General features: G+C 44.5%; 1 protein-coding gene across 1 annotated transcript in view; it reads right to left on the bottom strand.

The window, feature by feature from the left end:
• Positions 1 to 4,628: 4,628 nt before the first annotated feature.
• The window catches only part of LOC311223110 (tetraspanin-15), a 59,008-nt gene continuing 38,267 nt past the window's right edge, over positions 4,629 to 25,369 (bottom strand). Inside the window, exons 5-8 of the mRNA XM_084307857.1 lie at positions 19,694 to 19,810; positions 16,491 to 16,541; positions 12,410 to 12,526; positions 4,629 to 6,092 (exon numbers count right to left, since the gene is read on the bottom strand). Of these exons, the coding sequence (XP_084163983.1) occupies positions 5,754 to 6,092; positions 12,410 to 12,526; positions 16,491 to 16,541; positions 19,694 to 19,810 (624 nt within the window). The 3' untranslated portion in view covers positions 4,629 to 5,753. The remainder of the gene's footprint in view (positions 6,093 to 12,409; positions 12,527 to 16,490; positions 16,542 to 19,693; positions 19,811 to 25,369) is intronic.

The following is a 25,369-nucleotide window of genomic DNA, read 5'->3' as shown; positions in this document are numbered from 1 at the left end:
ATAAAATATCATTTACTATTTGGAACAACGCCTTGTGTTATTTTCTTTACCTGCCTGGGACCGGTGCTTTAAAAGCACTACTGGACGGGCTGGTTTTCACATACAGCCCGTTCCAGCTTATTCTATATTGTCTTGTGACATTGCTATGTGACACTTATACTCAAGTGTGTTTTTAGTAGAGCTGGGCCGTTAACGGCGTTAACGTGCTGCGTTAACGCTATACTAGTATCGCGCGATAATATAATTAACGCATTAATCAAAAAAAAAATTTAAACACAAGTACATCTTATTGAACATTATTTTGATATTTCATTACCAATTATCATAGCAAAACAGCTTTTTCAAACAGTCTGTAATGCATTTTGGAAACGGGAGATGGGCTCATGGTGTAATGGGCCACCTGGCCTGAGAAACATAAGGAGGAAAGAAAAAGTAAGGACTTACTTCTGGTCATTATTTGGGTAGAACACACATATTTTGAATGCCTTCGGCAGTTTTTTTTTTTTTTTTTAGCCATTTTAATCTAGATTAATCTAGATTAAATCCAGGATTGCAGATAGATTAATCTAGATTAAAAAAAAAAATCTATGCCCACCTCTAGTTTTTAGCCATATACTCTGACTTTTACTTGAGTACGATTTTGAGACGGTACCCATACTTTCACTTAGCCTGTTCCACCCGACGGGGTCGGTACCGACCCAAAAATGGCATATGGTCATAAATCAATATTTTTCAGTGTTGCATATTTTTTGCGTTTTTTTCAAATATTAACATCACTAACATGTCACAAAAGCATGTAGAATGTATATTATCATCAATACGTTAGTTTAGCAATAGGTTAAAAGTGCCATTAGATAGTTTTAACTTCTCGATTTGAGGAAGTCTATTACAAGACGGTGACCATTTTGAAAAATTTGAATCATGGGAATTGTAGTTTTTTTGCAGTCATTTTGTCGGGGGGATCAGCGTTGGAATTATTCCGAACTACACTTCCTGCCAGATACTGTGGGGGTTCAAAGTTCAGTGTCTGAATGAATTATTTCAATAACTGTTATTATTCGGGATAATAAGCCACAAAAGGTAACGTTTTTGACAAATATTGAAACGCAGTTAGTTTCTCCTCCCTATTGTTAGCATGTAGCAACAATTAGATCTGAAATTAGTTTCAAAATGGTTGCACTGTGGTGAAAATAAAAGGTACAGTAAATTACAGTAGATATCATTATCTGTTCTTATGCACGCCTGGTGATACTAAATCCAAATTGAACTCGGGCATTTGAAAGATAATATATGTATATATATTAGGGATGCTCGATATTGGCTTTTTTACCGATACCGATATTGTCCAACTCTTAATTTCCGATACCGATATCAACCGATATCACATTTTAATGCCGATATCGGCCAATAATATCGGTAGGCCGATAATATCTGACATAATTTCTATAGAAATGTAAATTGAAATGTAAAATAGAAATGTAAATTGATATTATCGGTAGGCCGATAATATCGGACATCCCTAATATATATATAAATGTGCGAATTGGCTATAATAAGGTAATTTATAAGCATTTAAGCATTTAAAATTGCATTGGTCCGGATGGGAGAATTCAGTACTGTATCTACAGAACCTTCTGTTTAATCATCTTCCCTTTATTAATTTCCTTAGATTTCTTGTACACATGATCTCAAGAAGGTACTGATACAAAATCAGTGGCAGTTTTTTTTTTTTAAGTTTGGTCATTATTATCATGGTGTTATTCACTGTCAAAGATTCAAAGAAAAATCATAATTCATATTCTCCTTTGTTTCATCACAATTTAAGCAAGCCTAGTAATAGACACAATATTTCTGACACTGTGAATACATTCCCTGAGGTCCATAGATGTACCTAGATACCAAGAATATGCAAATGGACCTTGTAGAAGTGGAGCAATATTCCATTTACCTAGGTATATATTTTAGGCGAAAATATTCCACGGGTGGAACAGGTTAAGTATAATTTCTTGGTACTTTTTACAGCCCTGCGGGTAGGCCGCTATATGCACGGGTTGTATCCTCCATTTAGCATGTTTATCCTTGTTGGACAATATAAAGATAATAAAGGCATTTTTAACACATAAAGAGTGCTTTGGCCTATTTGAGCGCACGTCTTCTTTTCCTTTTTATCGATACTCACTGGAAAGTAGAAATCCCTCATGCACCCAGGAAGTCCCCTCAGCCCAAGTGGAGAACCACCTCTGTATAGTCGACATTATAGGCTACCTCATACAATATGTGCACCTCATCTTTGTGCTTTGTGAACGGTGGAAGGGGTTCAACGCATGTTAGACAGAAATGCACAGGTGATGCATTTCATCATCCAAGCTCAATACATGCTCTATGGTGGCGGTTATTGATCGTCGGTGTCCAAAATCCCAGAGCCTGTTCAGTGACGGATGAGAGGCTGCCTGGAATGCTTGAAGGGGGGCAGGCAGGGTGTCACTTAGTAGCAAGCCTATATCTGCTCCCATCGTCATAACAGCAGCATTCATGTCATTATTGCCATTATCATGGTTACTGGGATGTGCTACACATCCTGCACTCAGTCCCCTGAGTGTTATTTTGACGGCGCAGTTCATTTTCTTCCTGTAATTATTCCACCCTCAGGCTCTCGATACACACCATGTGGGGAGGGAGAGGTGAGATGGGGCCACGAGGAGATGAAGGTGTGTGTGTGCGTATATGGGGGGGGGGTGCATCCGTGTTGTGTTTGTGGATACCAACGAATGCAAGGGAAAGTGCTTCTAGGAGGGAAATTGTGTGTGAAAGAGGATGAGAGAGTGATGGGAGTCTGGGAAAGTGATGTGTGTGGGTGTGTTGTAAGATTTCGGTCGTTATCAGCCTTAATCGCCTCTCTGTGTCGTCTCTGCGTTGTGTTGTCGTTCCATGAGGCAATCATCTTCGTGGTGGGTTAAATTGCCCTGATGGAAGGCCACTGTAATGTGTACACAGTACACGCTGAAATGGCATCGGCATCCTTCTTTACCTTTTCTCCCCTCCAAACATGCAACACATTGGAGGCACTAAAAAGACCGATGACGTTACCCCCAGGTAAGCTGCTCTCTTTTTGCTCATTTTGAGGATAACAAGCACTTGGCGAACAAAGAATATTTGACAAAAGTGCCAAGTAAGGTTAATAAATTAGACTGAATGAGTGGCAGTGGACCATTTCTCTACTGCATCTGTAGTGTGGATCACAGGACTGAGACTGTGGATATATGGAGGTGTGGTCTGACGTCACTTTAGTTTCCCGCGCGGTCCACCCGTATAGGGATTTATCATTGGGAAAATGTATTGTCGGCTATTGTAATAATTCTGCCTCATGAACATTGGCAAGCTTTCCATTTTTGCACAAAATGAGTTCCCTTCTATCACTAACATTATTGTTTAAGCATTTTTGGTTGAAATACAATTATACGTAATTATTTTACGATTAATTGCGAATTGTTTCATGTTGAGCTATAGATTGTGGACGAATACACACAGAAATGTACACCATGCCAATGTTCATGCTTTATTTGTTTTAAACGAGACGATTTAGAAATGTGTCCATTGGAAATACATTGCAATTTCAAGCGAGGTGGACCGGCCGGAAACAACAAGGACGTAACCGCTACACCTCCCTATAAGCATGCCATTGACCGACGGCATTGATCGGAATTCTCCTCCCCTTACGCCATCTGTGACACTATTTTTCAAGGGCACAGTCACTGCATCCTGGGCTTAGCCAGAGCGTTTTTCCCCCCCATATACTGGACTGATAATAGGTTCATTCAGCCAGACCTCGCTCCAACACTGGCACTAACGTAGTGGGGAGAGGTCTGGCTACCTGCACAGTGAGATATGAGGTGAAGGAGCAGTCTTATTGGAGCTGTTAAGAGCGTTGGTCTCCTGAGGCTTGCTGATTTTAATGTCCACCAAAACGCTACAATGATGTATCAAGTTGTGTATAACATGAATCACAGAGCTTGTCCCGGTCTGCCGTCCACTGCACATTCATAATACTAGGAATAGGCATCTTATCTTTGGCAAGAGGTGCCGGCCTAAGTATAGCGTGCAGGGGCCCGCAGATCTGGAACGAGCTCGACGAGAGTCTGAAACTGTCAAAATCCATCTCAACCTTAAAAAAAACACAGAAAGAGGATTTGCTCAAATCATATCTATAAATTGTAACCATACTTGGGAATATTATTTCTCTGTATTTATGTATCTATGTTGTATATATGTAAATAGTAGCCTATCCATGTTATATGTTTTGTTTGCCTCCGTTTGTGATCAGGCTCCCTCCAAAAGCTTTAAATAGCTTCTTGGGAGACCTGGCACACTACACAATTCTGATGATACCATGTTGATGATATTTATTGTATTGTATCGTGTGTGTGTGTGTGTGTGTGTGAACACATTCAAATTCAAGACCAGAGCTGGGCACTGCAGCAGCACTCTCTGCCTCAACCATCTGCTGCATTGTGCCTTGTAAGGCAACAGAGTCAAATGCAAATTCCCTGCAAATACAGGGAATTAACCAAAATGATTATATGATATCCCGCACACACACAAAGATGTCAGCACATAAATCAGTAGACAAATTCAACTTTATTGACAATAACAGTAGTGTTTATACAAGGCAGGAGCTAGAGGGGAAAGCTCAAACCAGTGCATAACTCAGATATGGGAAAAACTGCCATAATAGCTTTTAACTGGGTTGAAATTGTTCGATTATCCATTTAGCTTTTAACTTAAATGCTGGAAACAATAACCAATTTAAAAGAGTAAAAATGGAATAGAATGAAATCCCCTGATGAGCCAAACACCTGTAAACTGATTATTTAGTTTTTACGTAATTCATATATAGTACAAAACATGCATCCCATGGTATTCCTGAACAGTCTGTCTTACAATGTACACCAATTGCACCAAATCAAAAATCATAGATCATACTAAAATAAACCATTATACATACACATCCGTCACAGACGTTGCACGCAAGACATATTTGGCTATTCCTATTTCTCTGACAAGAAAACCTCTTTTCAAGCTACAATAAAGTTTGTACACCAACTATACCATCCTCTGCCTTCTGGGCCGTTTTCACAACAGCCTGAGGTAAGCTTTAGCACATGAGACATAGCTCCAATTCAAAGGCAAAATAATATCTAGAACAACAGATATTAAATATCATAATGCCAAAACCCTTCAATTTCAATTGTCACAAAACAGGAGACCAAAAGAAACAACATTTAAAAAAAGCCACTGTTGCATCTTGTTCTTCAAAACAGTTTTGTAAAACAGGGAAATGATTGCCCCTTAATTGCCTCACAAAGTGCCAAATTATGATTTGATATTATGATCCCTTCAGATAATGTAAGGCTCAAATTAAATTGACATCATCAACTTCAGAGGCCAGAATCTGGGACCTATAAAACACATTTACCATCCAATAGCATTGTGAGGCTGAACAACAGGACCCATTGACTATGTAAATGTGCTAAAAAAAATTATTAAATAAACATTTAAAGACTTTTTTTTAAATAGCTAAAAGCTAAAAGTGATGTTGTAATTTTGCAACCGAGGGTTACGTGAATTATCTTCATCCAACGATCGACTGGTTCAGCCATTAAGTAGTGCAACACGACTCCTTCAACAAATGCCAACTATTACAACAACAACCACAACGACGACGACAAAAAAAAAATTCAAAAAAAAAAGAACATTCAATGTTCTCTTTTCAGCTTCCGACCAATGTCTATCTCGTCCAGTCCGGTGGCTGAGCGGGACTCCTGCAGCTCTCGGAGCTGGGAGTGTGAGCGCGGCGCCTGCTTCTTCAGCTTCTGCAGGTGTGCGTCGATGGGGTCTAGTTCTGGCTCGGCCTCCGGGACGGGCAGGTAGCCTCCGTCCCTGGGGAGACACATGCACCAGCCGGCGCCGCCCAGGTCCAGCTCGTTGTACTCGAAGCCGGCCCTCTTCAGCACCTTGAAGTCCACCATGTCGGGGGAGTCGCTCATGTCCACCAGGAGGTTCCAGAAGACGCAGCTCAGCACGATGCCCAGCAGCTGGAGACACGCGGCCGGTGGGGGGGGGAGAAGAAGGGGGGAGTGGTCAGGGGGGCGGTAGAAGATCCAATCCATTTAACCCTTTCACTGCCACACGACCCAAAGGGTTAACCCTTTCACGGCGACAACACAGAGGGTTAACCCTTTCACTGCCACACACAACAAAGGGTTAACCCGTTCACAACCACACTACAGAAGGTCAACCCTTCTGTAGTGTGGTAGTGAAAGGGTTAACCTTCTGCGGTGTGGTAGTGAAAGGGTTAATGAATCCGTTGTTTTTTTTTGTTTTATGGATCGTTTGGTAGGGAAGGTTATTTTATTTCCTGGATAAAGACTCCCCATTCTGGCACTACACCAGGGAAAATAATCTCTCCTGCGATCTCTTTGATAAATCAACAAGGTATGAGACAGGGGGTGCCCCCCTCACATGTCCTTAACTCAATCTGCGCCGTCCACGTATATATACACACACGCTTGCTCGCAACGCGGTGAACGCCAATCACGTATATATACACGTTATTAGATCATTTGATATTTTTCCTTTGATCCCAGCGCTACAGACTTGCCCGGAGCGATCTGAATCATTTTGGCACAGCCACATACGCTTGAATTGCAATGCCGATCGGTTATCACCAGATGGCAGTATCGTCTACCATTTGAACTCGGATAGTGTAGATCAGACAGTGTCTGTCAATGATCCCTTTCTGTCCTGACTCGCGCTGTGGGGGAGCTCTCCCAAAGCAATCGCAAGCAGATCCGCTGCCTCAAAACCTAGTGTCCAGTAAACAACGTGTAATTAGTTACATATAAACTTGTAATCGCGTGGGCGGCTACGTGGCGTAGTGGGCAAGGCGCTCGCCACGAAATCTGGAGACGCTGGGCTTGCCTGTTCGAGCCCAGCGCTCCACATTTGCTTTCAGTTTAGCTGGTCGTCCGTACTAATACACATTGGCCGTATTAGGGGGTGGGAAACTGATGGGTGGGGATCGGGCGTTGTGGACAGCGACTCCTACAGGTCGGTTGGTGCGCCTGCACAGTAGAATCAGGAAGTGTCGGGGGCAGCGTGATCCTCCCACACGTTACTCCTCGCCACTGAGAGATCGAGCTGTGCAGGTGAAAAGATGCGACTGCTGTTACCTCAAGTACCGGAGGGGACTTGTGCTATGTATGACTTAGTCCACATTGCAGCCGGCTTGTGGGAGGCAAGAAACAGCGTTCGTGACAGGGGAGGGTTGAATTGGATGATACGAAATTGGGATGGGAGAAAATATAGAAAAATGGGAAAAAAAGTTGATAAAGAAATTGTAATCGCGATCGCCGATGGAATCATTGGAATTATTCTTTTTGGATTACCTTCTGGCTAAGGTAAGAACCCCCTATGTCTATTTTACCAAACGTGGAACATGTTTATGCAACGATCGCAGTGGCTTGCTGTACCGGTCATAAACAAGGCTTTTTCTAACAATGGGATTTTCGGGGTAAGGCTACTTACTACTTTGATGATTATGTGAAGATACAAATGTACATGTTATATACCTTTGAATTGGGAGTATTTGGGGGTTCAGGGAATCAACCAGAATGATTCGGGCTTATTGCACATAAAGCGTCCTATCTCGCGATATATGGAAAAAGACTGGATTCTTTCGGAAATGGGCGATGTTCAGCGTGTAATAAACTACAAACTACAGTGTGTAGAAACAAACGCCTTTTTACATGCTGTACTGCAAATAGTTTCTGTCAAATGAGCCGTACCATTTCCCCCATAGCTATAATATAGAATATACAAATAGCTCCGCAAAGATCATGAATTATCGCGAAAACAGTCACGAAAAGCCGGCCTACTAACCGCAGGATGGCCGGCCAGTGTGGCAGTGAATGAGTTAATATTAATTTGAACTCACTGAAAATCTCTTCCCCAAAATGCAGTGAGATGAGAAACAATGGAGTACAGTACAAATCACTCCTTTAGGCTGGTGGGAAAATCCTGTGCAGCTCACACAGACTAAGTGCAACCCTGATATGCTGCTGCTGCTACTAGGGGCCAATACCTCCTTCCCCACTGACTGGCCCCATCTTATTTAAAATGTATATTAATAATAGTGTCTAATCTCTGAAGGGCTGTCAAGTTCATCTTCATGCGGATGTCATCTATTGTATTGCAGACTGTGAAATTAGCCACTGAGAAGCTGAAACGCTCTTTTTAATGCTTTACAAGATGTCTCGAATTGGTGCTACTGTAAATGCTATAAAACTAAATGTATCTTATTCTCTAGAGCCAGAACTATAGTTTTATAATGACCTTTGCATATCTACTGTGAATGGGTCTGACATTGAAAGAGTGACACAATACAAATACCTTGGTATTTGGCTTGATGAAAAATGTACATCTAAACACCATGTGAACGTTCTTGCCAGTAAATTGCGGCAAAAGATTGGATTTTTGTAGGGAAAGAGCCAGTTTCCCAATGATTAGCAAAATAAAAAGAGTTGTTGAAGCGGTTTTCCTGTCTGTTTTGGATTACGGAGATGTGATTTATAGACATCCTCTGCAATTAGACTCTGTATATCATTCAGCCATCAGATTTATCACCGGTGATGGTTATAGTGCTCACCATTGTGTCCTGTACAATAAGGTTAGGGGGTCCTCTTTGACGGAAAGACAAAATGTGCACCGGCATTTGTTTCTGTATAAAGTAGAGCTGGGCAGTTAACGGCGTTAACGTGCTGCGTTAACGCTATACTAGTATCACGCGATAATATAATTAACGCATTAATCTAATAAAAAAAATAAAATAAAAAAATGTTTACATTTTTTTTTTTTTACCTTTATTTACCCAGGGTAGGTTCGCTGAGCACAGATGCTCTTTTTCAGGAACGCCCTGCTTCACATTCACACAGTTCCATTCACACCTGGGAGCTGCCCAGTACAACCACAGTTGACACCATTGGCCACTGAGCAACTCCACAGGAGCAGTTGATTCAAGCCATGTCACATAGTTCAAGTTTGAAATGATTCTTTCTGTTTTGCTCCTGAGAGTGTGCTAGATACTGTACTGTACTGGTAATATTATTTATTTGTGTTAACTTCTGAATAAAACAACTTATTAAACACAAGTACATCTTATTGAACATTATTTTGATATTTCATTACCAATTATCATAGCAAAACAGCTTTTTCAAACAGTCTGTAATGCATTTTGGAAACGGGAGATGGGCTCATGGTGTAATGGGCCACCTGGCCTGAGAAACATAAGGAGGAAAGAAAAAGTAAGGACTTACTTCTGGTCATTATTTGGGTAGAACACACATATTTTGAATGCCTTCGGCAGGTTTTTTTTAATTTTTTTTAGCCATTTTAATCTAGATTCATCTAGATTAAATCCAGGATTGCAGATAGATTAATCTAGATTAAAAAATTAATCTATGCCCACCTCTAGTATAAAGCCATAATTATAGATTGACCAAACTACATTACCTCATTGTTGCAATGGAGCTCTGGACCATATGGCACACAAACACGTGACTGGCTCACACTTAAATTGCCTAGAGTTTACATAGAACTCGGTAGATCTGGCTTTAATAATAATAATAATAATAATAATAATAATAATAATAATAATAATAATAATAGATTTCATTTATATAGCACACTTTAAACTCAGTGAGCTCTCAATGTGCTTCACAGCAGAAGAAAAATAAAATTTAAAAATAAAATAAAAAAGGTTTAAAACATGAAAACATTCAAATGAATAAAATAAAAAAAGGTTTAAAACATTTTTTTTTTTAAATTAATAAAATAAAATAAAAAAACAAAACATAGGAGCAGATTAAAAAACAGACCCTAGTGGAAGGCAGAGTAAAATAAATGGGAGGAAAACTCCAACATTTTGGGAAATTAGCTTATTTGGCATCTACCCTGGAGTTAGACAAGAAGATACAGGAGTAGGAAGACGCGCACCGTTAGCCTAGCTTAGCGTCAGTCACTGGAAGTAGGTTCCTCCATTAGCCTAGTTCCCAACGTCTTCCTACTCCTACTGCATGCACAGAGAAGAAAAAGGTATGCATCTTCTTGTCTAACTCCAGGGTCCCCAAAATGTTGGAGTGTTAAAGGCCAACTTGCAGGTTGTATTTTTGTTCAATAAACAATGTGACTAGGCCAACGCTGACTTTCATGAAGAGGGGAAAGAAAATTATCGAAATTGACCCAGTTTTAACGTTTATCAAACATTTTGTCGACCAAACCACAACCTCACGCACATGCATATTTTAATCCATGGTTCATAGCGTGTGTGTGTCATCTTAATGATGACGTCACATCAGGTGCAGGGCAGCGAGGGGCTCTGAGAATCACAGGCAGGTAGTGGCAGGAAGCAGAGAGCCTTCTTGTTACTACTAGCCGAGGATCTAGTCTCTGTTTCACCTAAGACTATTGCTCTGTGATCATAGCCATTCATCTCTAAAGCTAACCACTATTTGTAAAAACCACAACCACGTTACCATATTTGTAATAATGTAAATCATTGTGTCGTTGTACATAATTGTGTATATAACGTTAGTAGCTAAGTTAGCTAACGTAGCTTAGCTTAGCTTGGTAGCCAGCATTCTCGAAACTCCTAACAATGCCCGATTTAAAATGGTTCTCTCCTCTTTGTATACCTTTGTCCTCACAAGTATTCTGTCAGGGAACTTATGGACACGACAATAGTAGTAGTTATAAGGTGTTTGAGCTTGTAACGTTAAAGTTAGTTAGCTAATAGCTATCGTGGTAGCCCGTTTCGTGACTGTGATGCACCGAGTGGGCTACTATTGTGCTATCAACATGCCGCGACGTGCCTGCTAGCGGCATGATGCGTGTGCAGTGCTTTGCCCCACAGGTCTGAGAAGAGGACCTGCACATTTTACTCGTTCCCAAAACTCCTCTACATGCCCCGATCTAAAATGGTTCACAACAGTAGACATAATGCTAACGTTAGTGGGGTAACGTTAGCCAGAGCCATATAGCCAGTAGTACTATGACCCGGACGGGCATAAGGCATAAGTTGCCTGAAGAGACGTCACCGCCCTGCTAGCGTCTGATAAGCTTTTTCATTTGATCCGTGCATGTTATTCGTGCGTGGACCTTTTTAACCCTTTCTGAGTGGCATTTTCGGCGTCAAATGGAAAAAAAATTATAAATAATGAAATTAGATACCAATGATGTAAACTACCCATAACTGAAGAGTAGGATTTAACCTGCAAGTTGGCCTTTAAGATACATACCTTTTTCTTCTCTGTGCATGCAGTAGGAGTAGGAAGACGCGCACCGTTAGCCTAGCTTAGCGTCAGTCACTGGAAGTAGGTTCCTCCATTAGCCTAGTTCCCAACGTCTTCCTACTCCTACTGCACGCACAGAGAAGAAGAAGGTATGCATCTTCTTGTCTAACTCCAGGGTAGATGGCAAATAAGCTAATTTCCCAAAATGTTGGAGTGTTCCTTTAAGGCTGGCCTTGAAGGCAGCAAGGGAGACTGAGGCCTTGATGGACCCCGGCAGCTGATTCCACGGGCGCGGCCCCAGTGTGCAAAAAGCACGGTGCCCCATGGTTGACAGCCTGGTGCGTAGGGTGGCGAGGACGCTTTGGCTTCTCCGAGTCGTGGAATGCCCTACAGGGGGCATTGAAACTAAGTACACTAGTGTCTATGGGTCGATTTAGAGCACCGATGACCAAGCAGGTCATCACTAATTGCACTTTGTATATTAATCGTTTATTGTTGATGACTATGCAATACTCACACTGTAAATCAGGGTTACCCCTCAGTGTAATTTTTTTTAGTCAAAATAAAGATTGAATGAATCTATTTCTGCAGCTGTTGAAGTTGTAATTACTTGTCTCCAGGAGGGCTCTCTGTCTGCTAAAACTCTTGTAAAAGTTATTCCAAGAGAAGAAGAGGAGTCTAGGCCTGTTGTTATATAAGCTCCGAACACATCGGAAAGGTGGACAAACACAATTATCAGAGAGGTCCGCTGAGGTTTTCTAACATCAGGCCCTTAATGTATAATATATTCTTTAAATGTTTTTCTTCTGGCATTCTGTTACGCCAGACGGTGTTGTGAAAAGCCCTGCCCGGGAGATGCCCATGTATCATATCATTATGTGCAGCATGCATAATACTAATGAACTGGCAGCCGGAGTCTTGGTATAGGAGGCAATCAAAATGCAAATTGACTTCCAAGAAGAAAAAAAACTGTGTTTGCATATTTAAAATACCAAAAGGTAAATAGGTAAGATGGGTGTTTGATTGGAGAGCCTGCGCAACACAACGTTGCGTTTCTAAATTACCTGTGGCAGCCCCACGGCGCAGCAGAGTGCAACGGTCGCTCCGATGTTGTCACTCATCCAAAGGTTGACAGCGTGGATACAGCCTCGCACGTGTATCACCTCGTGCAGGAGTTCACGCTGAGAAGACAAGACCAGGGGAAGGAGGTGAGAGAGAACAAAACCTCATTATCCTCCATCAAGAAAGTGAGAAATCCTGAAAAACCACAGAAAGTGACATCCATAAATTATCCACTTTCCACACCTCATTGCGCAAAATCCTGCATATATTCTGGCCCAAGATCATCTCCAACAATAACCTCCTCAACATTACACAACAAGATGACATGCACTGTATAATTAATAAACGAAGGTGGACCTGGATTGGCCACGTCCTCGGAATGGACACCAACGCGATCCCAAGAGTGGCATTACACTGGACCCCAGAAGGCAAAAGAAAGCAAGGGAGGCCTGAAGCGACATGGCGTAGGACTATAGAGAAGGAGCTCCAGCAAAACCATCAGAGCTGGGGGACCATAGAGAAGATGGCCAAAGACAGATACAAGTGGAGAAACTTTGTTGCTGCCCTATGCACCAGCCGGCGTAATGGGGGATAAGTAAGTAATAGGGATGCCCCGATCACGTTTTTTGCCACCGATACCGATCACCGATCGTCGTGAGCCATATCGGCCGATACCGATCCGATACCGATTGTTTTTGATTAAAAAGAAATTAAAAATTATTTTATAAAAAGTTTTTTTTTTTTTTTATAAAATATATATATTATATAATTAGACTTGTACTTGTATTATCTGCGAGACATCGCCACCACGCAACAAGTCAAAATGCTCGCTATCTGCAAACAGCTCCACTGTCTGTGTACTCTAGTAGCCTCCAGCTCCAAAAAGGATTCTCCGGCGCTGCAGCTGGACCCTATTGGTAATGTTACGGTTATTTGGTCATTTCACATTCAGCAAGCCCTCAGCTCCAATACGCATTGAATCAATGTTATAAGACATTGATATCAAGAGCTATCTATAGCTACTGCTAGCCGGCTAGATGACGTTAAGACAGAACTTTAGTTCAATGGGACATTTCGTTTTGAACAGAGAACTAACGTCAGCTAACGCAAGCTAACGCAAGCTAACGGAGATATCAACATGGACTACTAGACTTCCTGGGGCATTTGTTGATATCCGGAGCTATCAGTAGCTAGCCGGCTAAATACCGTTAGACAATGCCTACTAAAAGTGAATAGTTGACTGGGTCATTTTGTTTAAACAGTAACGATAGCTAGGTAGCTAACGTTAGCTCAGATCGAATGCAGAGGAGCCGCCTCCTCTGTTTACAAACTCTACATGGGTGCGGGCGGGGCTAGGGAGCAGCGGCAGTTTGCAGGTCCTGTGCATCTGAGACAGACAGCGAATGAGAAGTCCACTTGATCAGTTTCCGCGATCGGCGAATATGAGTCATTATCGGAATTCCCCGATCGCATATTTATACTGATTATTGGCCGATACCGATCGCTGGCCGATCGATCGGGGCATCCCTAGTAAGTAAGTAAGAAAGTGAGAGTCGATTTTTATTTTTTGTGTTTATTTTTGTATTATTATAAAAAAAAATTAAACATCAATACCACCCCAACCGTATTGTCATTCACCACAAACTAGGGATGCTCGATATTGGCTTTTTTACCGATACCGATATTGTCCAACTCTTAATTTCCGATACCGATATCAACCGATACCGATATATGCCCCCCCCCAAAAATGGAATAATTTCAGGTAATTAACATTACATATCTCTTGTTGTGGAATTAACACAACATTATGCATACTTTTGACAATAAATAAAATCAGAATTTGTTCTTACTTGCTTGCCTGGGTAAATAAAGGTTGTAGAAATGTACAACTTTTTTTTTTCTTTTTTTTTAAACAGATACCGATATTTTCCCGATATCACATAATATCGGACATCCCTACCACAAACCTATCAGCGCCTGATGGAATGGAGAGAATTTCAATGTAACTGGAGACCCTAAATCCGCATCACCGTTCCAACCATCTGCTTTTCCACTGCTTGACATTTGGCCATCATTTTCCATTAAAGTTAATGATCATGCTACTGCCCTTTTCAATGATAATGTTATTAATTCAATAAATACACCCCTTTTACGATTACCCTTCAGGCAAGGAAAACGTCAGCTGTGTTTGACAAAAAGGGTACAGTCGCACACTAATGCTGATAAGACAAATCTAACCAACTGGAATATTACTGAAGTGCTTTCAACTACCCACCTCGACAGGCTAATCAGTCCTAGGGTTTGTTATCGGAAGGTGCACAGGAGAATGTCAACGTCTAGACTTTAGAAAACTACCACACACTGTCCTCTTATTTGCATTCACTTCATTAAAATTCCTTAATTCCTTTCTCAGCACAGTCCATGCGTTTCATAATTTTTTTTAACATTGTCATTTAGCTGAATGCTTTTATCCAAAGTGACTTACAAGTTTTATTTCAGATATTGATTGAAGAAGTGCGTCTTTAGTCGACGGCGAAAGATTGGACGCGTTTCGGTTGTCCTAACTGTGGTGGGAAGTTCGTTCCACCATTGTGGGGCAAGGACCGAGAATAGTCGGCTTCTCTTTGATGACCCTCCCGGAGCTCGGATAGGAGTTTCCTCGTACTAGCTCCGGCTAGTTAGCCACAAACAAATGCAAAGTCAAGCTGACGGAGCTCACTGAAGTCTTTGTGTGCACTGTGGATTAAGCTACAGTACTTTCAGTGAGCTTCAGTCAGCTTGTACAGACAGGAGCCTGACCTCATCGACTTTGTGCATTGGTTTGTGGCTAACTAGCCGGAGCTAATATGAGGATGGTTTGTGGCTAACTAGCCGGAGCTAGTATGAGGATGGTTTGTGGCTAACTAGCCGGAGCTAGTATGAGGATGGTTTGTGGCTAACTAGCCGGAGCTAGTATGAGGATGGTTTGTGGCTAACTAGCCAGAGCTAGTATGAGGATGGTTTGTGGCTAACTAGCCGGAGCTAGTATGAGGATGGTTTGTGGCTAACTAGCCGGAGCTAGCATGAGGATGGTTTGTGGCTAACTAGCCGGAGCTAGCATGAGGATGGTTTGTGGCTAACAAGCCGGAGCTAGCATGAGGATGGTTTGTGGCTAACTAGCCGGAGCTAGCATGAGGATGGTTTGTGGCTAACTAGCCGGAGCTAGTATGAGGATGGTTTGTGGCTAACTAGCCGGAGCTAGCATGAGGATGGTTTGTGGCTAACTAGCCGGAGCTAGTATGAGGATGGTTTGTGGCTAACTAGCCGGAGCTAGCATGAGGATGGTTTGTGGCTAACTAGCCGGAGCTAGTATGAGGATGGTTTGTGGCTAACTAGCCGGAGCTAGTATGAGGATGGTTTGTGGCTAACTAGCCGGAGCTAGTATGAGGATGGTTTGTGGCTAACTAGCCGGAGCTAGTATGAGGATGGTTTGTGGCTAACTAGCCGGAGCTAGTATGAGGATGGTTTGTGGCTAACTAGCCGGAGCTAGCATGAGGATGGTTTGTGGCTAACTAGCCGGAGCTAGTATGAGGACCAGCATGGATCGTGCCGAGAAGCGTTGCTACCAATCGACAACACCATTGGTTAAGTAGGAAATAGGGCTAGGGTTCCAAAAATCTGAACTATCCCTTTAACTTGCAACGTTTGGGTCCTTAGACCTTACCCGATGAAGGTAAGTTCACAAAGTGCTTGCAACTAAGGAGACAGTGCGCCGGAGTTCCTTCCTGTAAACTGCACACACCCAACAGCACTAGTTGGCTTGGGGAAGTTTGGGGCTAGACAGGAATTGCTTGTGCCGTCTGGTAATCCGGCAGGTTCCCGGTTCGATCGTACTCCTCCCGGGCAGCGTGTCAAAGTGTCCTTGAGCAAGACACTCCTTGAGCAGGTTGGCACCTTGCATGGTCGCCTCCGCCGGTGTGAATGTGTGAGTGAATGGGTGAATGTGAGGAACAAATTGTAAAGCGCTTTGGATAAAAGCTCTATATAAATGCAGTCCATTTACCATTTACCAATACACACCAAACAAACGATGCTTCCTCTTACCTGCTGATCAATAGTCTTGTAACCACAGAGCGTGTTGATGACCTCTCCCACCTGCGCAACACAAATAAGACTTTTAATTGAGCAGACATGCTAGTGTGAGGCGACATCCGTTGACAGCGAAAGACCCCCATGATCTACACCCGTCCCCTCTCGCGCCGAGCGCAACCTTGAAAATGGTGGCAGGCCTGACAGTTGGGCGGTGATACGACTAGCCAATGTTCAGGCTGTTTAATCAACTCTCATATCTCTGGGGGAGGGGGGGGGGGGGCTACGGTGTGTGTGTGTGTGTGTTGGAGGGTTCAGTGGATGTCATTAAGTGCTTCCACAGACTTGGTACTTTGTGAGCCATGGCATAGGAGAGATAGTGAGCAGCTGGGGGTTCGCGACAAGGGACCTACATTTAATTTATCCACCGATTTCCAGAGGAGGAGAAATCTCTAAATTCGAAGCCAATACCATTGAGTCGCACAATCAATGACACCCCCACCGGGAGAACACGTTGATAGGTGTCTACAGCACTACGGTACTTGAACTTGGTGAAACAGGGAAACGATGTTGGACTGAGACGAGGGGTCCAAGGGGATCAGGTGTCGCCACGAGGTGATGGACTAAAAGGACCCGGGTCCTGGTCCTCTGCAGCAGGGCCACTGGGGGCTAAAAGGACCCGGGTCCTGGTCCTCTGCAGCAGGGCCACTGGGGGCTAAAAGGACCCGGGTCCTGGTCCTCTGCAGCAGGGCCACTGGGGGCTAAAAGGACCCGGGTCCTGGTCCTCTGCAGCAGGGCCACTGGGGGCTAAAAGGACCCGGGTCCTGGTCCTCTGCAGCAGGGCCACTGGGGGCTAAAAGGACCCGGGTCCTGGTCCTCTGCAGCAGGGCCACTGGGGGCTAAAAGGACCCGGGTCCTGGTCCTCTGCAGCAGGGCCACTGGGGGCTAAAAGGACCCGGGTCCTGGTCCTCTGCAGCAGGGCCACTGGGGGCTAAAAGGACCCGGGTCCTGGTCCTCTGCAGCAGGGCCACTGGGGGCTAAAAGGACCCGGGTCCTGGTCCTCTGCAGCAGGGCCACTGGGGGGCTAAAAGGACCCGGGTCCTGGTCCTCTGCAGCAGGGCCACTGGGGGCTAAAAGGACCCGGGTTCTGGTCCTCTGCAGCAGGGCCACTGGGGGCTAAAAGGACCCGGGTCCTGGTCCTCTGCAGCAGGGCGCACTGGGGGCTAAAAGGACCCGGGTCCTGGTCCTCTGCAGCAGGGCCACTGGGGGCTAAAAGGACCCGGGTCCTGGTCCTCTGCAGCAGGGCCACTGGGGGCTAAAAGGACCCGGGTCCTGGTCCTCTGCAGCAGGGCCACTGGGGGCTAAAAGGACCCGGGTCCTGGTCCTCTGCAGCAGGGCCACTGGGGGCTAAAAGGACCCGGGTCCTGGTCCTCTGCAGCAGGGCCACTGGGGGCTAAAAGGACCCGGGTCCTGGTCCTCTGCAGCAGGGCCACTGGGGGCTAAAAGGCCCCGGGTCCTGGTACTCTGCAGCAGGGCCACTGGGGGCTAAAAGGACCCGGGTCCTGGTCCTCTGCAGCAGGGCCACTGGGGGCTAAAAGGACCCGGTCCTGGTCCTCTGCAGCAGGGCCCACTGGGGGCTAAAAGGACCCGGGTCCTGGTCCTCTGCAGCAGGGGCCACTGGGGGCTAAAAGGACCCGGGTCCTGGTCCTCTGCAGCAGGGCCACTGGGGGCTAAAAGGACCCGGGTCCTGGTCCTCTGCAGCAGGGCCACTGGGGGCTAAAAGGACCCGGGTCCTGGTCCTCTGCAGCAGGGCCACTGGGGGCTAAAAGGACCCGGGTCCTGGTCCTCTGCAGCAGGGCCACTGGGGGCTAAAAGGACCCGGGTCCTGGTCCTCTGCAGCAGGGCCACTGGGGGCTAAAAGGACCCGGGTCCTGGTCCTCTGCAGCAGGGCCACTGGGGGCTAAAAGGACCCGGGTCCTGGTCCTCTGCAGCAGGGCCACTGGGGGCTAAAAGGACCCGGGTCCTGGTCCTCTGCAGCAGGGCCACTGGGGGCTAAAAGGACCCGGGTCCTGGTCCTCTGCAGCAGGGCCACTGGGGGGCTAAAAGGACCCGGGTCCTGGTCCTCTGCAGCAGGGCCACTGGGGGCAAAAAGGACCCGGGTCCTGGTCCTCTGCAGCAGGGCCACTGGGGGCTAAAAGGACCCGGGTCCTGGTCCTCTGCAGTAGGGCGCACTGGGGGCTAAAAGGACCCGGGTCCTGGTCCTCTGCAGCAGGGCCACTGGGGGCTAAAAGGACCCGGGTCCTGGTCCTCTGCAGCAGGGCCACTGGGGGCTAAAAGGACCCGGGTCCTGGTCCTCTGCAGCAGGGCCACTGGGGGCTAAAAGGACCTGGGTCCTGGTCCTCTGCAGCAGGGCCACTGGGGGCTAAAAAGACCTGGGTCCTGGTCCTCTGCAGCAGGGCCACTGGGGGCTAAAAGGACCTGGGTCCTGGTCCTCTGCAGCAGGGCCACTGGGGGCTAAAAGGACCCGGGTCCTGGTCCTCTGCAGCAGGGCCACTGGGGGCTAAAAGGACCCGGGTCCTGGTCCTCTGCAGCAGGGCCACTGGGGGCTAAAAGGACCCGGGTCCTGGTCCTCTGCAGCAGGGCCACTGGGGGCTAAAAGGACCCGGGTCCTGGTCCTCTGCAGCAGGGCCACTGGGGGCTAAAAGGACCCGGGTCCTGGTCCTCTGCAGCAGGGCCACTGGGGGCTAAAAGGACCCGGGTCCTGGTCCTCTGCAGCAGGGCCACTGGGGGCTAAAATGACCTGGGTCCTGGTCCTCTGCAGCAGGGCCACTGGGGGCTAAAAGGACCTGGGTCCTGGTCCTCTGCAGCAGGGCCCACTGGGGGGGCTGGTTCTCATCCCCTGGCTTCATGGGGGCCTCACTAGCTTATTAACGCTGGGATAAATGAGTTACTCTGAAATGTGGCTACAGCCACTCGGCCACACAGGAGGGGACTGCATCGGTCGAGAGGGAGAGCTAATTAGATCCATTTACCACTATGGGTGCCTCCCAGCAGTGAGGTACTATAAACATTAAACAGTCACTGGGGACTTCAGCTTCCTGAGAGTAAAACTGTGTAGGAATGCATGTGTGTGTGTGTGTGTGTGTGTGTGTGTGTGTGTGTGTGTGTGTGTGTGTGTGTGTGTGTGTGTGTGTGTGTCCATTAATGCTGGCACTTACCTTGAGGCGAACACAGCAGGTGTATGGCACCCCACAGGCCAATGGACCGGTACCGTTGCAAAAATGGTACTGGTTGAATTTCCAGTCCGTATATTGGTCCCCACCGCAACAGGAAAACTGCATTACAAAGACAAGGACAGAAAGAAAAGGACATCCCCTCAGTCTTCTGAGATTCTTTGAGTCAAGGAGTCATTTTTTTTATTTAATATTTATTTTATTAAATATATATTAGAAATAAAACCCATTTAGTTATTTTTTGCACATCAGTTCCCACATTCATCAAATAAAAAAAACTCTTGTAAAAAGTGTTATCAATACTTAGTCAGAAGGTTTCACTTTCATTTCTAGTAGTAGAGTAGATGTAACTTCACATGAAGGAGAGAAAGAAGAGGCAAGAGACAATACAGGGATTTGTCAATTTTGGATTTAAACGCAGGGTTCCCAGACATTGCAAAATGAAATTCAAGTACTTTTTCAAGCACTATTTTTACATCACGAGAATTCTCGTTTAATTTTTTTTATTAGCGATCTGAATTCATATTTCATCAACCAAGTCTACCGTTGGTAAGCCTGCCCCACCAGGCGCTCAGATGTGAAAAAAGCGCCCCCTATCGTCTCCCAGATGGTAATGCACCCTTTTGGATTGGACTCCCATGAAAATGGATGAGAAAAAAACTCCGGAATCCACATTTTACTTCTCACGCATGTAACCGGAGCCGATCAGATTCATGCTGGACCCTCAGCACAGCGTGTAATATGTGTTTTACAGTATACGCGTAGGATCAATAAAAGGATTGATTTTTGGAATGGCGATCAGGAATTGGAATAATCCATTTGGATACCATCTGATCTCAGGTAAGGAAACTATTTTACCAGTCTTGGGATGATCAGACCTATTTTCACGGAGATATAAGCTTTTCCCCTATGTGTCCCCCAGCCTGTTTGACTGTGCGAGCGGTCAGGAACTAGGAGAATCGATTTTCAGCGCGCGGCACCAGCGTGCATGCGTACACATATACTATCGATGGTCTAGCGTTTATTTGAAAACGATTCATAAATAGGCAGAAAAATGACAACATTCTAGAATATTACAGCACAGGGCGTTTATCAGAGAATCTTTATTTTTTTCTTGAAAACGAGGGCTTTTCAAAATGCTATAAAACGGAAATGAACCGATAAAAAAACAAACCGCTTCGACAATGTTGACTGGAAATTAGTCATTGATAAGCGACAGGCAGATTAGACACATAGCCATAATTTAAAACATAGATTAGGCAATATTAACGTTAACATTGAAGCGGATAGTGGGCATTCAAGCACTAAATGTGCGCCCCCTGCTGGGCACTGAAAGTGTTAAAAAGGATTCAATTAACTTTTAAATGCTGTTTTTTTTTTAATCCACTTTTTCTCCTTATTTTTCTATTCTTCTCCCATCCCAATTTCGTGTTTCCAATTCTCCCCTCCCCTGTCTTGTGCCCCCCACTGGTCGGTTGTAGGGAGGATAGAAGCCTTGCATCACCTGTCCCCTCCGGTACACGAGGCCTGTCACATCTTTTCACCTACCAGTGCGGACTCTCATTGGCGAGGTGTAACGTGTGGGAGGCTCACACTACCCCCGCTATTTCCTGTCTCTGCTGTGCAGGCGTCCCCCAACCGACCTGTAGGAGTCGCTGTCCACAACGTCCAGATTATCACCCATCGACTTCCACCCGCTGGCTCTGCCAATTGAGCCAGTATGACGGCCGGCCCAAACCGGAGGCAATGCTGACACCCGGATTCGAGACCGGAGTCTCTTGCATTGGTGATGAGCGCAATCTCCACGGCGCCACCCAGCCGCCTAAATGCTGTTTTTTATAGAAAAGAAAATCTGATCCAATATTTATGACCGATTTCGGACAATTAGTTACACTTTAAATAAAAATAAATTAATGGATGAACAAAACTTTCAATGCGAATGGTTGATTTGAATTTCAAGGACTTTTTAAGCACATTGTTAAAAATAATTTCTGTTTTCAAGGAATTCCAGGCCTCAACTTTTTAAGCTTGACTGGGAAGGAGCTTGAGGATCAGTCCAGCAACACTATGTTTGAGCGATGCACTAAACCAGCGGTTCTCAACAGGGGTGCCGCGGCACCCTAGGGTGCTGCCAGGGGTGCCTTGAGATTAAACTTTTTTTTTTTTATGATTACAGAAAATTATCACTAAAGTGCTATCTGTTGCAGCTGCACTGTTTTCCATGAAAATACCATATTTGGATAAGTTTGACCATTTCTCAAAATCTGAAAATCATTATTTAATAAAACACAGAAAAGGATCACCAAGTTACTCTGGATAAAAAAAAACCTTTACAGACAACATTGAGACAAAGCTTCCTGACACATCTCCATCCAAACTCTTGGAAGAACTCATTGAAATCTCATCTGATACCACCTGGAGAGCTAGTTTCAGAGTGTGGTGCTGAGTACCAAGTATCTCATGATGCAGCAGTTAAGGTGTTGATACCATTCAGCACCACATATCCGTGTGAAGCTGGCTTTTCATCCATGACAGCTCTGAAAACAAAATATAGGGCCAAGTTGAGCCTTGAGGATGACATGCGTGTTGCTTTGTCAAAGATCTCCCCACGCATTGACCGTATTATTAGCAAGCAGCAGCAGACCTCGCATTGAGCTAGAAATGTCCACTGAGTGAACGAGTGCTTATTTTCTGTATTTATTTATATTTTTTGAGAAATGGTAACTTGGTGATCCTTTTCTGTATTTACATTTTTGAGAAATGGTCACACTTATCCAAATATGCTATTTTTATGGAGAACAGTGCAGCTGCAACAGATAGCACTTTAGTGATCCTTTTCTGTATTTAAAAAAAATACATGATTTTCAGTTTGAGAAATGGTCACACTTATCCAAATATGCTATTTTTATGGAAAAGTGTGCAGCTGCAACAGATAGCACTTTAGTTATAATTTTCTGTAATTTTATTTAAAGAAATATGCTATTTGATTTACTACTACAAACAGTGTAATGTCAACAGTACTAAGCCATTTAGACTGGAAACACCTATTAATAATGCATTATATAGGCATAAACACACAATGTGTTTCCCGGTTTCTTAAATAAATATTATTTTGAAAGCAAGCACTTTTGTCATCATTGTAGCAAAAAAGACAGGACCGGAAAAGTCTTTATCGTATGTAGGGGTGCCCTGGAATATTTTATTGAACACAGGGGTGCCTTGGCAGCAGAAAGGTTGAGAACCCCTGCACTAAACAGCTACATCTGTCAGATAGAACATTGATGGAAGGTATCACTGTCCGTTGGTTTATTTTCTTATTAGAACCAAAGTCAACTCTGTCTGTCCAACAAATGGATACTAGTCATTGAAAATGTATTAAAAACAGACTAGACACAGTGGATCAATGTAGCGCTATAATTGCTCTACAGATATTGAGCGTCATTATGAAAAAAGTCTGGCGTCACCGGTAATACCAGTGTTGTCATGAGTTTATTAGTCTGACATATGATTCTGAAAAATCCTAATTTGCATTGTCTGCAATTCACATCAGCCACCTGGTGTCATATGCAATTGTCTTAACAGATTTATTGATTTTAAAGTTAAACGCAAGAAAAAATGTCATATGACTCTGTTGCACTTGACTATGTTAACGTATGCATGCCAATGTATTTAGCCAGAACCTCTTATGAATAGACGTAAACTTTTTTTTTATTTTTTTTTTTATTTATCCAATTTGACAAAAAATTGGGTACAGCCCTACACAGATGACAAGAACATCATTGTAAGGAAATCCAATGTGAAAAGTGGGGACTCTAAAAGGGAGGAAACAGAGCTGATGCGTCTTCTTCACGGAGGCTACGGTATGTATTTATGCATGTATGAGATAGACCAATCTCTAAGCTATCCTGTCTAGCAGAAATCCTGGAGTCATTGGTAAACAACAAACTTAAATAATTGATCACAAAGCACTCTATATTAAGCCCACACCAATCTGGTTTTAGAGAAAAACACAGTACAATCTCAGTGACTCGTCTAGTTATAAATGACATTGTATCAGCCCTTAACACTTTGTATGCCACTCACGGCTTTTCTCGGGTTTACGCCACGACCGTTGAATGCCACGGTCACGAGTATTCTCGGGTGTTTTTTTTATTTATTTTTATTAGCAATCTGAAATCATATTGCATCACGCGAGCCTACCGTTGGAGATCCAGGGACCGCCGGCGCTCAGATGTGAAAAAAGCACCCCCTATCGTCTCCCAGATGGTAAATCACCCTTTTGGAATGGACTCAATGAAAGTGTGGGAGAACGGATTTCTGACTCCACATTTTACTTCTCACTGATGCAGCCGGGGTCTACCAGAGTTCATTCTGGAGCCTCTGAGCCGCGCGGATCATGTGCTGTACACACGATGGATCAATACATTTATCGATTTTTTCGAATGGCGATCGGAAATTGGAATAAACCATTTGGATACCATCTGACCTCAGGTAAGGAATCTATGTTATCAGTGTTAGGATAATCAGACTCGTTTTCACGGATATATAAGCGTTTATGTGATATGGCTGTTTTGACTGTAAAAGCCATGAGGAAATAAGAGCAGCGATTATCAGCGCACGGCACGAGCGTGCGTGCGCACACATATACTATCGATTATCTAGCGTTTATTTGAAAACGATTCATAAATAGGCCGACAAATGACAACGTTCTGGAATATTCCAGTAAAAGGCAATTATCATAGGCATGGGTTGTTTTTCCCCGGAAAACGGGTGATTTTCAAAATGCTATCAAACGGAAATGAAGCGATAAAAATACAATCTGCCTTGCCAATGTTGACTGGAAAATGAGTCTTTGATAAGCGACGGGCAGATTAGACACATAGCCATAATTTAAAACATAGATTAGGCGATATTAACGTTAACATTGGCCGTGGATGGTGGCATTCAACGGGGTAAATAGGAAAACACGGCCGGCACTGAAAGTGTTAACAAAGGAAAGCATTGTGCTGCCCTGTTTGTAGATTTGTCGAAGGCATTTGATACTGGCCCAGGGTCCAGGGTTCGATTCCCGCTTGGGGACCAGGTTTCCATGATGCCAGGTACCCAGGTGGGGTATCTCCCAGGCCTTTCTGTGTGGAGTTTGCATGTTCTCCCCCCCGTGCTCGCAAGGGTTTCCCCCCGATAAGATAAACCCAATGGAAAAACATGCACAACAACAGATCGCTAACGCTGTGGTGTCCTTGACGAAGACGGACAGGAGCACTTGGAGGTCCTGCATATTATTATACTGTTTTTTTTTGTGATCTACTTTTTCTCCCCATTTTTCTCCCATCCCAATTTTCGTATTATCCAATTCTACCCTCCCCTGTCTCGAACGTTGTTAGACCATGCCTCCCACTGGTCGGCTGCAATGTGGACCAAGCCTTGCATCACATGTCCCCTCCGGTACACAAGGAGGCAGATGTCCCATCTTTTCACCTGCACAGCACGATCTCTCAGCGGCAAGGAGTAACGCGTGGGAGGCTCACGCTGCCCCTGTTGCTTCCTGATTCTGCTGTACAGGCGCACCAACCGACCTGTAGGAGTCGCTGTCCACAATGTCCGATCCCCACCCACCAGCTTTCCCACCCCCTAATACTGCCAATTGTATTAGTATAATAA

The sequence above is a fragment of the Notolepis coatsorum genome (assembly GCF_963971535.1).
Source record: "Notolepis coatsorum genome assembly, chromosome: 2".
In the NCBI taxonomy this organism is placed as follows: domain Eukaryota; kingdom Metazoa; phylum Chordata; class Actinopteri; order Aulopiformes; family Paralepididae; genus Notolepis; species Notolepis coatsorum.
Note: the sequence above shows the minus strand (reverse complement) of the source record. Positions and strands in the feature narration are given on the sequence as shown.